This window comes from Oncorhynchus clarkii, chromosome 4 (genome assembly GCF_045791955.1).
Source record: "Oncorhynchus clarkii lewisi isolate Uvic-CL-2024 chromosome 4, UVic_Ocla_1.0, whole genome shotgun sequence".
Lineage (NCBI taxonomy): Eukaryota > Metazoa > Chordata > Actinopteri > Salmoniformes > Salmonidae > Oncorhynchus > Oncorhynchus clarkii.
In genome coordinates, this window is record NC_092150.1 from 43,960,264 (window position 1) to 43,972,870 (window position 12,607).

The 12,607-nt window shown below is 42.7% G+C and overlaps 1 protein-coding gene across 1 annotated transcript; it reads left to right on the plus strand.

Moving 5' to 3' along the window:
* Positions 1-7,171: 7,171 nt before the first annotated feature.
* Positions 7,172-12,607, plus strand: LOC139407705 (transmembrane 4 L6 family member 4-like). Its single transcript, XM_071151555.1, has 5 exons — positions 7,172-7,473; positions 8,264-8,353; positions 11,227-11,372; positions 11,659-11,842; positions 12,204-12,607. Exons 1-5 carry the CDS (start codon positions 7,300-7,302, stop codon positions 12,222-12,224), a joined length of 615 nt encoding a protein of 204 aa, XP_071007656.1. The 5' UTR covers positions 7,172-7,299; the 3' UTR covers positions 12,225-12,607.

Genomic DNA, 12,607 nt, shown 5'->3' on the forward strand with positions numbered 1-12,607 from the left:
TCACCTACAAACAAGCAAGATTTCTGGCTCTCACAGACCTGTAACTTCTTCTTTAAGAGTCTCCTCTGTCCTCCACTCATTACCTGTATTAATGGCACCTGTTTGAACTTGTTATCAGTATAAAAGACACCTGCCCACAACCTCAAACAGTCACACTCCAAACTCCACTATGGCCAAGACCAAAGAGCTGTCAAAGGACACCAGAAACTAAATTGTAGACCTGCACCAGGCTGGGAAGACTGAATCTGCAATAGGTAAGCAGCTTGGTTTGAAGAAATCAACTGTGGGAGCAATTATTAGGAAATGGAAGACATACAAGACCACTGATAATCTCCCTCGATCTGGGGCTCCACGCAAGATCTCACCCTGTGGGGTCAAAATGATCACAAGAACGGTGAGCAAAAATCCCAGAACCACACGGGGGGCCTAGTGAATGACCTGCAGAGAGCTGGGACCAACGTAACAAAGCCTACCATCAGTAACACACTACGCCGCCAGGGACTCAAATCCTGCAGTGCCAGACGTGTCCTCCTGCTTAAGCCAGTAAAAAGTATCATGGAATGAAGGCCTATGTTGAACACCACACATTGGCTGCTACTGTAGGCTGAATGACAGAACAGCTGTTTCCATGTTAAAATGTTATGGGATACATTTTATGCATTGTTTTTTATAGTAGGACACTGGTTGGCCTACATTATGATCAAATAGCCACAGTAGCCTGCCTGACCACTGTCTGAAACTTTAACTTAATGCGCGTACATCCTCAGTGTTCACAGTAAACTTTCATGTTTGCGCTCAGCAGACCTGAAATTTGCCCTGGGCCTAAAAAAAGAGGGAACATTTTATATGACCCTGATAAATACGGTGCATTTGGCCTCCCGAGTGACGCAGTGGTCTAAAGCACTGCGTCGCAGTGGCACAGCCACTAGAGATTCTGGGTTCAAACCCTGTCACAGCCGGCCGCTACCGGGAGACCCATGGGGCGGCGCACGATTGGCCCAGCGTCGTCCGGGTTAGGGGAGGGTTTGCCCGGCAGGGATGTCCTTGTCCCATTGTGCACTAGCAACTCCTGTGGCGTTCCGGGCGCAGTGCATGCTGACACTGTCACCAGGTGTACAGTGTTTCCTCTGACACATTGGTGCAGCTGGCTTCCAGGTTAAGTGTGCATTGTATCAAGAAGCAGTGCGGGTTGTGTTTTGGAGGACGCACGGCTCTTGACCTTCGCTTCTCCCGAGTCCGTACGGGAGTTGCAGTGATGAGACAAAACTGCATCTACCAGTTGGATACTTGGTAGAAAAAGGGGTAAAAAAAAAAAGAACTAATGAAAAAAAACGGTGTATTCGGAAAGTATTCAGACCCCTTGACTTTTCTCACATTTTCTTACGTTACAGCTTTATTCTAAAATTAATTAAGTATTGTCTAATGTATTATTAATGAAAAACTGAAATATGTCATTCAGACCACTCAGATTCCTCAGTACTTTGTTGAAGCACCTTTGACAGCAATTACATTACACCATGCTTCACCGTAGGGATGGTGCAAGGTTTCCTCCAGACGTAACTCTTGGCATTCAGGCCAAAGAGTTCAATCTTGGTTTCATCAGACCAGAGAATCTTGTTTATCATGGTCTGAGAGTCTTTATTTACCTTTGGCAAACTCCAAGCGGGCTGCCTTTTACTGAAGAGTGGCTTCCTTCTGCCTACTCTACCATAAATGCCTGATTGGTGGAGTGCTGCAGAGATGGTTGTCCTTCTGGAAGCTTCTCCCATCTCCACAGAGGAACTCTGGTGCTCTGCCAGAGTGACCATTGGGTTCTTGATCACCTCCCTAACCAAGGCAATTCTCCCCCGATTGCTCAGTTTGGCCAGGCTTCCAGCTCTAGGAAGAGTCTTGGTCGTTTCAAACTTCTTCCATTTAAGAATGATGGAGGCCAATGTGTTTTTGAGGACCTTCAATGCTGCAGACATTTTTTGGTACCTTTTCCCAGATCTGTGCTTCGACACAATCCTGTCTCGGAGCTCTACGGTTTTTGCTCTGACATGCACTGTCAACTGTGGGACCTTATATAGACAGCTGTAGCCTTTCCAAATAATGTACAATCAATTGAAAATACCACAGCTGGACTCCAATCAAGTTGTATAAACATCTCAAGGATGATCAGTGGAAACAGCATGCACCTGAGCTCAACTTCGAGTCTCATAGCAAAGGATCTGAATACTGACAGTGAAGTCGAAAGTGAACATACACCGTAGCCAAATACATTTAAACTCAGTTTTTCACAGTCCTGACATTTAATCCTAGTACAAATTCCCTGTCTTAGGTCAGTTAGGATCACCACTTTATTTTAAGAATGTGACATGTCAGAATAATAGTAGAGATAATTATTTATTTCAGCTTTTATTTCTTTCATCACATTCCCAGTGGGCCAGAAGTTTACATGCACTCAATTGGTATTTGGTAGTGTTGCCTTTAAATTGTTTAACGTGGGTCAAATGTTTCAGGAAGCCTTCCACAGGCTTCCCACAATAAATTGGGTGAATTTTGGCTTATTCCTCCTGACAAAGCTGGTGTTTCTGAGTCAGGTTTGTAGGCCTCCTTGCTCACACACGCTTTTTCAGTTCTGCCCACACATTTTCTATAGGGTTGAGGTCAGGGCTTTGTGATTGGCCAATCCAATTGTTGTCCTTAAGCCATTTTGCCACAACTTTGGAAGTTTGTTTGGGGTCTTTGCCCATTTGGAAGACCCATTTGCGACCAAGCTTTAACTTCCTGACTGATGTCTTGAGATGCTGCATCAATATATCCACATAATTTTCATTCCTCATGACGCCATCTATTTTGTGAAGTGCACCAGTCCCTCCTGCAGCAAAGCACCCACACAACATGATGTTGCCACCCCCGTGCTTCACGGTTGGGATGATGTTCTACGGCTTGCAAGCCTCCCCCTTTTTCCTCCAAACATAATGGCCAACCGGTTCTATTTTTGTTTCATCAGACCAATTCTCCAAAAAGTATGATATTTGTCCCCATGTGCAGTTGCAAACCGGGGTCTGGCTTTTTTATGGCGGTTTTGGAGCAGTGGCTTCTTCCTTGCTGAGCGGCCTTTCAGGTTATGTCGATATAGGACTCATTTTACTGTGGATATAGATACTTTTGTACCTGTTTCCTCCAGCATCTTCACAAGATCCTTTGCTGTTTTTCCGAGATTGATTAGCACTTTTCGCACCAAAGAATGTTAATCTTCCTGAGCGGTATGACGGCTGCATGGTCCCATGGTGTTTATACTTGCGTACTATTGTTTGTACAGATGAACGTGGTACCTTCAGACGTTTGGATATTGCTCCCACGGATGAACCAGACTTGTGGAGGTCTATACTTTTTTTCTGAGGTCTTGGCTGATTTCTTCTGATTTTCCTATGATGTCAAGCATAGAGGCACTGAGTTTGACGGTAGGCCTTGAAATACAGTGGGGAGAACAAGTATTTGATACACTGCCGATTTGGCAGGTTTTCCTACATACAAAGCATTTAGAGGTCTGTAATTTTTATCATAGGTGCACTTCAACTGTGAGAGACGGAATCTAAAACAAAAATCCAGAAAATCACATTGTATGATTTTTAAGTAATTCATTTGCATTTTATTGCATGACACAAGTATTTGATACATCAGAAAAGCAGAACTTAATACTTGGTACAGAAATGTTGTTTGCAATTACAGAGATCATACATTTCCTGTAGTTCTTGACCAGGTTTGCACACACTGCAGCAGGGATTTTGGCCCACTCCTCCATACAGATTTTCTCCAGATCCTTCAGGTTCCGGGGCTGTCACTGGGCAATACGGACTTTCAGCTCCCTCCAAAGATTTTCTATTGGGTTCAGGTCTGGAGACTGGCTAGGCCACTGCAGGACCTTGAGATGCTTCTTACGGAGCCACTCCTTAGTTGCCTTGGCTGTGTGTTTCGGGTCGTTGTCAGGGTGGAAGACCCAGCCACGACCCATCTTCAATGCTCTTACTGAGGGAAGGAGGTTGTTGGCCAAGATATCGCGATACATGGCCGCATGCATCCTCCCCTTAATACGGTGCAGTCGTCCTGTCCCCTTTGCAGAAAAGCATCCCCAAAGAATGATGTTTCCACCTCCATGCTTCACGATTGGGATGGTGTTCTTGGGGTTGTACTCATCCTTCCTCTTCCTCCAAATACGGCGAGTGGAGTTTAGACCAAAAAGCTCTATTTTTGTCTCATCAGACCACATGACCTTCTCCCCTTTTCCTCCTCTGGATCATCCAGATGGTCATTGGCAAACTTCAGACGGGCCTGGACATGCGCTGGCTTGAGCAGGGGGACCTTGCATGCGCTGCAGGATTTTAATCCATGGGTGCAGGTCCTGCCGTGTAGTTCTGGGCTGATCTCTCACCTTCCTCATGATCATTGATGCCTCACAAGGTGAGATCTTGCATGGAGCCCCAGACCGAGGGTGATTGACCGTCATCTTGAACTTCTTCCATTTTCTAATAATTGCGCCAACAGTTGTTGCCTTCTCACCAAGCTGCTTGCCTATTGTCCTGTAGCCCATCCCAACCTTGTGCAGGTCTACAATGTTATCCCTGATATCCTTACACAGCTCTCTGGTCTTGGCCATTGTGGAGAGGTTGGAGTCTGTTTGATTGAGTGTGTCGACAGGTGTCTTTTATACAGGTAACGAGTTCAAACAGGTGCAGTTAATACAGGTAATGAGTGGAGAACAGGACGGCTTCTTAAAGAAAAACAGGTCTGTGAGAGCCGGAATTCTTACTGGTTGGTAGGGTATCAAATACTTATGTCATGCAATAAAATGCAAATGAATTACTTAAAAATCATATAATGTGATTTTCTGGATTTTTGTTTTAGATTCCATCTCTCACAGTTGAAGTGCACCTATGATAAAAATTACAGACCTCTACATTTTTTGTAAGTGGGTAAACTTGCAAAATCGGCAGTGTATCAAATACTTGTTCTCCCCACTGTACATCCACAGGTACACCTCCAAGTGACTCAAATGATGTCAATTGGCCTATCAGAAGCTTCTTCAGCCATGACATAATTTTATGGAATTTTCCAAGCTGTTTAAAGGCACAGTCAACTTAGTGTATGTAAACTTCTGACCCACTGGAATTGTGATACAGTGAAATAATCAGTCTGTAAACAATTGTTGGAAAAATGACTTGTGTCATGCAAAGTAGATGTCCTGACTAGCCAAAACTATAGTTTGCTAACAAGAAATTTGTGGAGTGGTTGAAAAACGAGTTTTAAGGACTAAGTGTATGTAAACTTCTGACTTCAACTGTATGTAATTGAAGTATTTCAGTTTTTATTTGTAATACATTTGTAAACATTTCTAAAAACCTGTTTTCACTTTGTCATTATTGTAACGGCCGTTGTTTGTGGAAGATATTGTGTGTTAATATTTAATGAATCAACCTGAACACTGAAATTAAAAACAACAAACTGAACGAATGAAACCGAAACAGTTCTGTCTGGTGCAGTATACAAACACTCAACAGAAAATAATCACCCACAACTCAAGGATGAAAACAAGCTACCTTAGTACGGTTCTCAATCAGGGACAACGATTGACAGCTGCCTCTGATTGAGAACCATACCAGGCCAAACACAGAAATCCAAAATCATAGAAAAAAAGAACATAGACTGCCCACCCCAACTCACGCCCTGACCATACTAAAACATACTAAAACAAAGACAAAACGAAGGAACTAAGGTCAGAACGTGACAATTATGGGGGTAGTGTGTGTAGATTGCTGAGTTTTAATTTTAATTTAATCCATTTTAAAATAAGGCTGTAACGTAACAAAATGTGGAAAAACTCTAGGGGTCTGAATACTTTCCGAAGGCAATCAGAGAGCTAGAGGGGGGGGGGTTATTGAACACACTGTCAGCCTAATGGAGTATTTGGGGTATTGGCCCTACATTGATTGTCTAGTTGTGTTATATTCTACACTGAGTGCACAAAACATTAGGAACAACTGCTCTTTCCATGACATAGGCTGACCAAGTGAATCCAGGTGAAAGCTAGGATCCCTTATTGATGTCACCTGTTAAATTCACTTCAATCAGTGTTGATGAAGGGGATGAGACAGTTTAAAGAAGGATTTTTATCCTTGAGACAATTGAGACATGGATGGTGTGTGTGCCATTCAGAGGGTGAATGGCCAAGACAAAATATTTAAGTGCCTTTGAATGGGGTATGGTAGTAGGTGCCAGGCACACCGGTTTGAGTGCGTCAAGAACTGCAAAGCGGCTGGCTTTTTCATGCTCAACAGTTACCCGTATGTAGGACATCCAGCGAACTTGATGTCAATATGGACCAGCATCCCTGTGGAACGCTTTCGACACCTTGTAGAGTCAATGTCCCGACGAATTAAGGATGTTCTGAGGGCAAAATGGGGTGCAAATCAATTTTGTCAAGGTGTTCCTAATGTTTTGTACACTCAGTGTACATTTACCTTGTAGCCTATACGTCATAAATCTAATAGTGCACAATATGCTGGTGGCATTGTTGTTTTCAGACTAAATATTATGCATATAAGCCTAAATGTGAATAAAACTATGTAAAGGAAAAAGGTTATTCTTGAATGATAATCAGATTGTATTGGAATGCTTGGAATGTGTGATGCATTATTTAAATCATGTAATGTAAAATTATGAGGCTTCATAAGCCTAAATGTGAATAAAACTATGTAAAGGAAAAAGGTTATTCTTGAATGATAATCAGATTGTATTGGAATGCTTGGAATGTGTGATGCATTATTTAAATCATGTAATGTAAAATTATGAGGCTTCATGGGTGTTTCACTGTAACATTGGCCGAGTAAAATACCATAAAGTATCAGGAAAAAGTATAGCCTGAAACATACTCCCATTCATAACCATGTATGGACCCCAATAGGCTGACAGTGTGTTCAATAACCCTCCCTCTATCTCTCTGTCAGGGCTGGGGCCAGGCAGGCAAATGCTATAGTAGAACATTAACCGGACCAGATGGTTGCCATAGCACAACCACTGTAAATTCAATTTAAGGCAGTTACATCATGACATCATCCAACCAGCAGTCTATATATACACCCCTCCCCAATCTGAGGGATTGAAAACGTTTGGTGGGTCTGGACAGGTACAATCCTAGATAGGAACCTTTTACGGAGGACGTACAGTTTAGGTGTGTACGAGTTTGTGTGGGAGCCCTTTGGACTTTAGAGAACCCCTTTTGGCCCTGTGTGACTGTTTTGGCTGATAAGGTGAACCATGTGCTCGGGTAGCTTTGCCAAGTCCCTGGGCATCACCCTGATCCCCCTGGCCATCTTGTGTGTGCTTAGTAACATCCTGCTCTTCTTCCCTGGGGGGCTGGTCGCTGACGACAATGACCATATCACTAAAGAGGTGTGGTACTTTGGGGGCATCATGGGATCTGGGGTTCTGGTAAGTCAACTGTTATGGAAGGGATGGAAAAGGGCTTTGACGTGGGGCTTTTAATAACTTCTAATAACTCTCTAATGTACACATTTCTAATTTCAATGGTTTTACTTGAATATCTCTATTCAACATGTGGAGAAACATAGAAATGTACCAATATTGTCTTGAGCCTTTCAGAAAACAGTTGAACAGTCAGGAAGACATATACAGTTGTGGCTATAGCCTATGCGGTGTGCTTAGGAGCCCGTCTCTGCCTACAAGACAGCTTTAGTGAGATGAACGGTCCTTTTGAAAAGCTTTGTTTCCTACTGCGAACTAGACTGTGGATTTTGGTTGAGAGGCTGGGAGTGGGTCAGATGTAAATCATTTATAATCTATTATAACTGCATAATAGTATATGAGGTACAATTTGAAACGATTAAAATGAAAAGACTGAGGTGGGCTTGAGCAACATGCTTGTGTTATTCCAGTATTGTTAGAATGTGATGAAATGTTCCCAGTGTTCAAAAAAGACAGTGCCATGCTGTTTTTGCTTCTTTAAGCCAACCTGCCGTTGTCCTTCCTGTTGCCGATGACAGACACCGTAGCCTCCCTACTATTCGGGTACAAGCCAATATGATTGTCTGTGCTATAGTGAGCATTTACAAAATGGAGAGCAGTCTTCCTGGTCTTATCTAAATGGTTGTATGATGTCTTTCTGTCCAGATCTTAATCAAGAGTTGTGTTTCCGAATGGTTGTGCGTATATTGTTGCGGTCTGATCCTAATGATTGTGTGCTGTATATCTTTCTGAACAGATGACCCTCCCAGCACTGGTCTTCCTAGGACTCAAAAACAATGACTGCTGCGGTTGCTGTGGCAACGAGAGTTGTGGAAACAGATTTGCGGTGAGTGACGTTACATGGAGAGAAAAAAAACATGCATCTTAACATATTTATTTAGTTAAAGCATGGGGCATCCAAAGCAGTACACTGGCAATTCACAGGACTCCTATAGACAAAGCCCTCATTATACTGGTGGCCAGCAGATAAGAGAAGCGTACAGTTATGACTATAATTACTGTTCCCTGAAGAAGGCAATGGGGAGTTTGCACACTACCGCCCTCTACTGAAGAGCATTAGATCACGCCTGACAAGGCCAATCAACACCGTGCCTCACCGTAAGCCCGGTCTTCCACAGGTGATAAATCAGAGGATTCATTCTTTCAATTGTGCTCTTGTACCTCATTTCCCTCCTTCATGGAACAGTAGCTATAGTCATAACTGTACATTCCCTTTCAGTAGGTCAACTCAGTACTAAACAGCTATGGGGATAGAAAATCACACCCTAAGCAGACCCCAGCGGACACCAAATGAAAAGGGCGACGGCAGACCACACCGAGTTCCAACCCGACAGAAAACCTGCCTTTGTGATACATGAGATTGGCTTACAAGATGTGTTAAAGAAATCCTTTCAGATAATATACCATATCGCCCAGTCATCATCATCACAATATCCTCACCAAGACCCCTTCAAAATGGTGCACACTCCAGCTTATTGTCCACTGTATGCTCACATATTGAAAGGATCTCTTAACAAATTGTGTAAGTCAATCTTATCTGATTATGTATCATGAAATAGAAGCACACTTCAATCAATAAATCACATTTCTTTCGTAAAGCTCTTTTTATATCAGCAATTGTCTGTGTTTTACAGATATCCAGCATAAAACCTATAATGAATAGAGGGTGCAAACACTTCAAGACTAAGGTCAGGTGGCTTTTCATGCTTTAGGAAGTCAGGGTATGTGGGTGTGATGGTAAGAGACATGGCAGTTCGGGATCAGTTCAGGTCACACCAGGTAGTCAGCAGCCCAACCAGGTGGATTGGGGACAGGCACAGCCAGGAATCATCAGGCAAGGGTGTCCTCAGGCGTAGAGTGAGATAAATGGGCTAATTAGTGGGGGCATTCAGATCCAATGTTTTATTGATATTCATTCTTTAATTGACTATTAATTACACTTCATATTGCACACGTTTATGAAAATATCCTTTAATAAATCAACATAATTTCACTTCAGAAATGTTACATTTTTCTTATTAAAAGTTGTGAAAGGTTTTCTAAACAAGTTCATGCCAACAACTGCTTGTTCAGTAAGCACAACTTTTATTTTGAAACTATCAGACCAGCGGTGAAAAAAAAAGACTGCTGGAACCTGATTGGCTGAATGCGATAAGCAACATCCGGGACTAGCATTAGGCACTCAAGTATGGTGGTGGAAAATTGTGTTTCACAAAGAAAGTATGGATATTTTCCCACCTTCTGGCTATTAAATTGATTTAAGGAGGAAATTGACTCCTTTGCAGCCTGAATGGAGAATGTTTTATGTATGAACCTGTGCACGGTGGATAGGAGTGTACAGTCGGCTGCATACATTCACTTTGGACGGTAAAAGTAAGACTCAATATTGCCATCTGTTGACCTTTGGCTAGATGCCGCCAGACCCCTGGCGGATTGGGCACATACACCGTTAGGTATTTCCTGCCTTTCGCTGTCATATGCTGGAGAAACAGCTTCCACAATCCACTGGGAGAGACACTGTTTAGAAAGCGCTCTACCACGAGCCGGATTAAAAAAACAGAATAAAAAAAATTGGTCACACAAACTGGTCCGCTCAAGTATGCTTAATGCTTATAGTATGCTTAATGCTCTTACCGGACACAGGGCATGTACCGCTCTGCTCTTTAGAAGAGAAACAGAGGGAAAAACTCAAAAGCTAGAGACCTGTAGGACATAGTCATGACCTTGGAGGCGAAGGTCACACTGTGACTTTAGAGTTGCCAAAGGAGCACATTATACAGGAGGGGTGAACAGATAACGGGTGGAGATCTCCACCACCCGTAGCTGAGGCCAGATCCACAGACTCCACCGATTCAAATGGGGCATCAAACAGCACATCCAAAACCCAAGCCAAATCCCATATAGCCGCAATAGGTTTAGAAACCGGCCTGAGACAGTGCACACCTTTTAAAACCGCACTGCCAGGGGAAGAGCGCCCCCAGGAGTGGCATCATCAATTTTCACATGAAACGCTGAATTAGCTGCCATATACACCTTCCAAGTAATTAATCTGCGTTTCGTGGTTTATCGCTTGTGGAAGGCGTGGCTTCCGGTGAGGCACGGTGTTCATTGGCCTTGTCAGGCGTGATTCTAATGTTCTTCATTAGAGGGAGTTACCGCGCGAACACCCAATGTACGGAGTTCACCGACTGAAGGGAAACAAAGAGCAGGCAGTTAGCTACAGCGCTCTCTTACCACCCGACCAATAGTATTATTGATCTCATACTGGTACCATACTGCAGCATTGTTTAGGACGGTGCCATTGCTTTCAACAGATTTTGGGGCAAAAGGATCAATTGATTGATTGTCCATTGTTGCATTGGTTGGCTCAAGGAAATAATTATTTCAAACTGTTGCTGATATATCAAGCTGATATGCTCACAGAATAAGTAAGACCTAAAGTCCATCCTGACCTGACCAGGAGCCCAGACCTGCCCATATAATCTTATCAATTATGGTCTGAAAGCCAAACTGATCCTTACTCAGACGCTGTATGGACACGGGCCCTGAACACTAGTGTTAGTCCACCAAGTTAAAAGTAGGAGGGGCTAGCGAAGTCTATTTGAGTCACTTGGATGGCCTGGATTCAATACCCAGATTGATTGAATTGAACCTCGACCTTTCGATCGATCTTTTTCGATCGATCTTTATTTTCCTCAGATGTTCACCTCGATCATCTTTGCTGCGGTGGGGGTTCTGGGGGCTGGCTACTCCATCATTGTGTCTGCTGTTGCCATTCATAATGGACCAATGTGCCTCTATACCAATGGTACAACAGAGTTATGGACCAACCCCTTTGTTGACGGGTAAGAACGGTTTTACCACTCAAACAACCTCTTGAAGCTAGGGGGCACTATTTTTATGTTTGGAAAAATAACGTTCCCAAAGTAAACGGCCTATTTCTCAGGGCCAGATGCTAGAATATATATATAATTGACAGATTAGGATATAAAACACTCTAAAGTTTCCAAAACTGTCAACATTTTGTCTGTGAGTATAACAGAACTGATATTGCAGGCTAAAACCTCTGTCACTCAGATAAAATTTGCACACTGCAATGTATTTTACTTTTTGCTTCACCATTTTCACCAGTGACTACCTGAATAACCACACCCTGTGGAAGGACTGTACAGCACCTGAGGGCATTGTGACCTGGCACCTGACCTTGTTTTCCATGCTGCTGGTGATGGGCCTGCTGCAGGCTGTACTCTGTGCCATCCAGGTCATCAACGGACTCATCGGTGCCATCTGTGGAGACTGCTGTGGCCGCTGTGGGGTAGGACGACCAACCCTCGTCTTGAAACACCACAATCTTAAATAAACATCTAGTCCATATGCCAAATTGGGGTCACAAATACTTTTGCTCTAGTGGAACATACCTTTTAACTAATTGTATTATAAAGCCCAGAGCTGGACTGGACCTGCCCACATCTAACGCTCAATAAGGCTAGCCCCCTATTGACATTTTCACCCACCTGTGTCACTGACCTCTCGGGCCATGTGTTGTCTGACCATGAACTCCAGTGAGCTTAGCAACAATTAGCTCATCCATGATTGTCACACTAATACACTGTATAAATATGTTTGTATTTGAGTAAGAGTTGATTTGAAAGTTTTGTCCTGTGTTTGTCTTTCAGAGTACTGATGGTGCAGTCTAAGGATGTTTGAGCCTCTCAGAAGACTTGTTATAACTGGCTTTCTATGAGGTGTATTTCATTTAGTTAAATACATATATTTTTAAATTCAACAATTTCCTACCTACCTAACTTGATGGCCTTTTGCTATATAGAAAATATTTGATTTATTTAAATGAAGATAATACTTTTAACGTAATCAAATGTATTATTCAATATGTTTAAAACATGAGAGCAGTTTTTACAAGTTATATTATCATTTCATATTATGCACCGTAAAAGACATGTCCAACAGAACACTTGGCATCAATTAAATCTATCAAATATGTATCTCATTTCATTGAAAATCATTTTAGCTATTTAAAAACACGAAGAAAAAAAGCCGTCATAAAAGTTTGACAGAGTGA

Bases quoted from the DNA above. Each gene is read 5' to 3' on its own strand.
- LOC139407705 (XM_071151555.1), top strand. From the start codon at position 7,300: ATGTGCTCGGGTAGCTTTGCCAAGTCCCTGGGCATCACCCTGATCCCC. The intron at 7,474-8,263 runs GTAAGTCAACTG...CTTTCTGAACAG, and splicing joins TCATGGGATCTGGGGTTCTG to ATGACCCTCCCAGCACTGGT. The intron at 8,354-11,226 runs GTGAGTGACGTT...TATTTTCCTCAG, and splicing joins GTTGTGGAAACAGATTTGCG to ATGTTCACCTCGATCATCTT.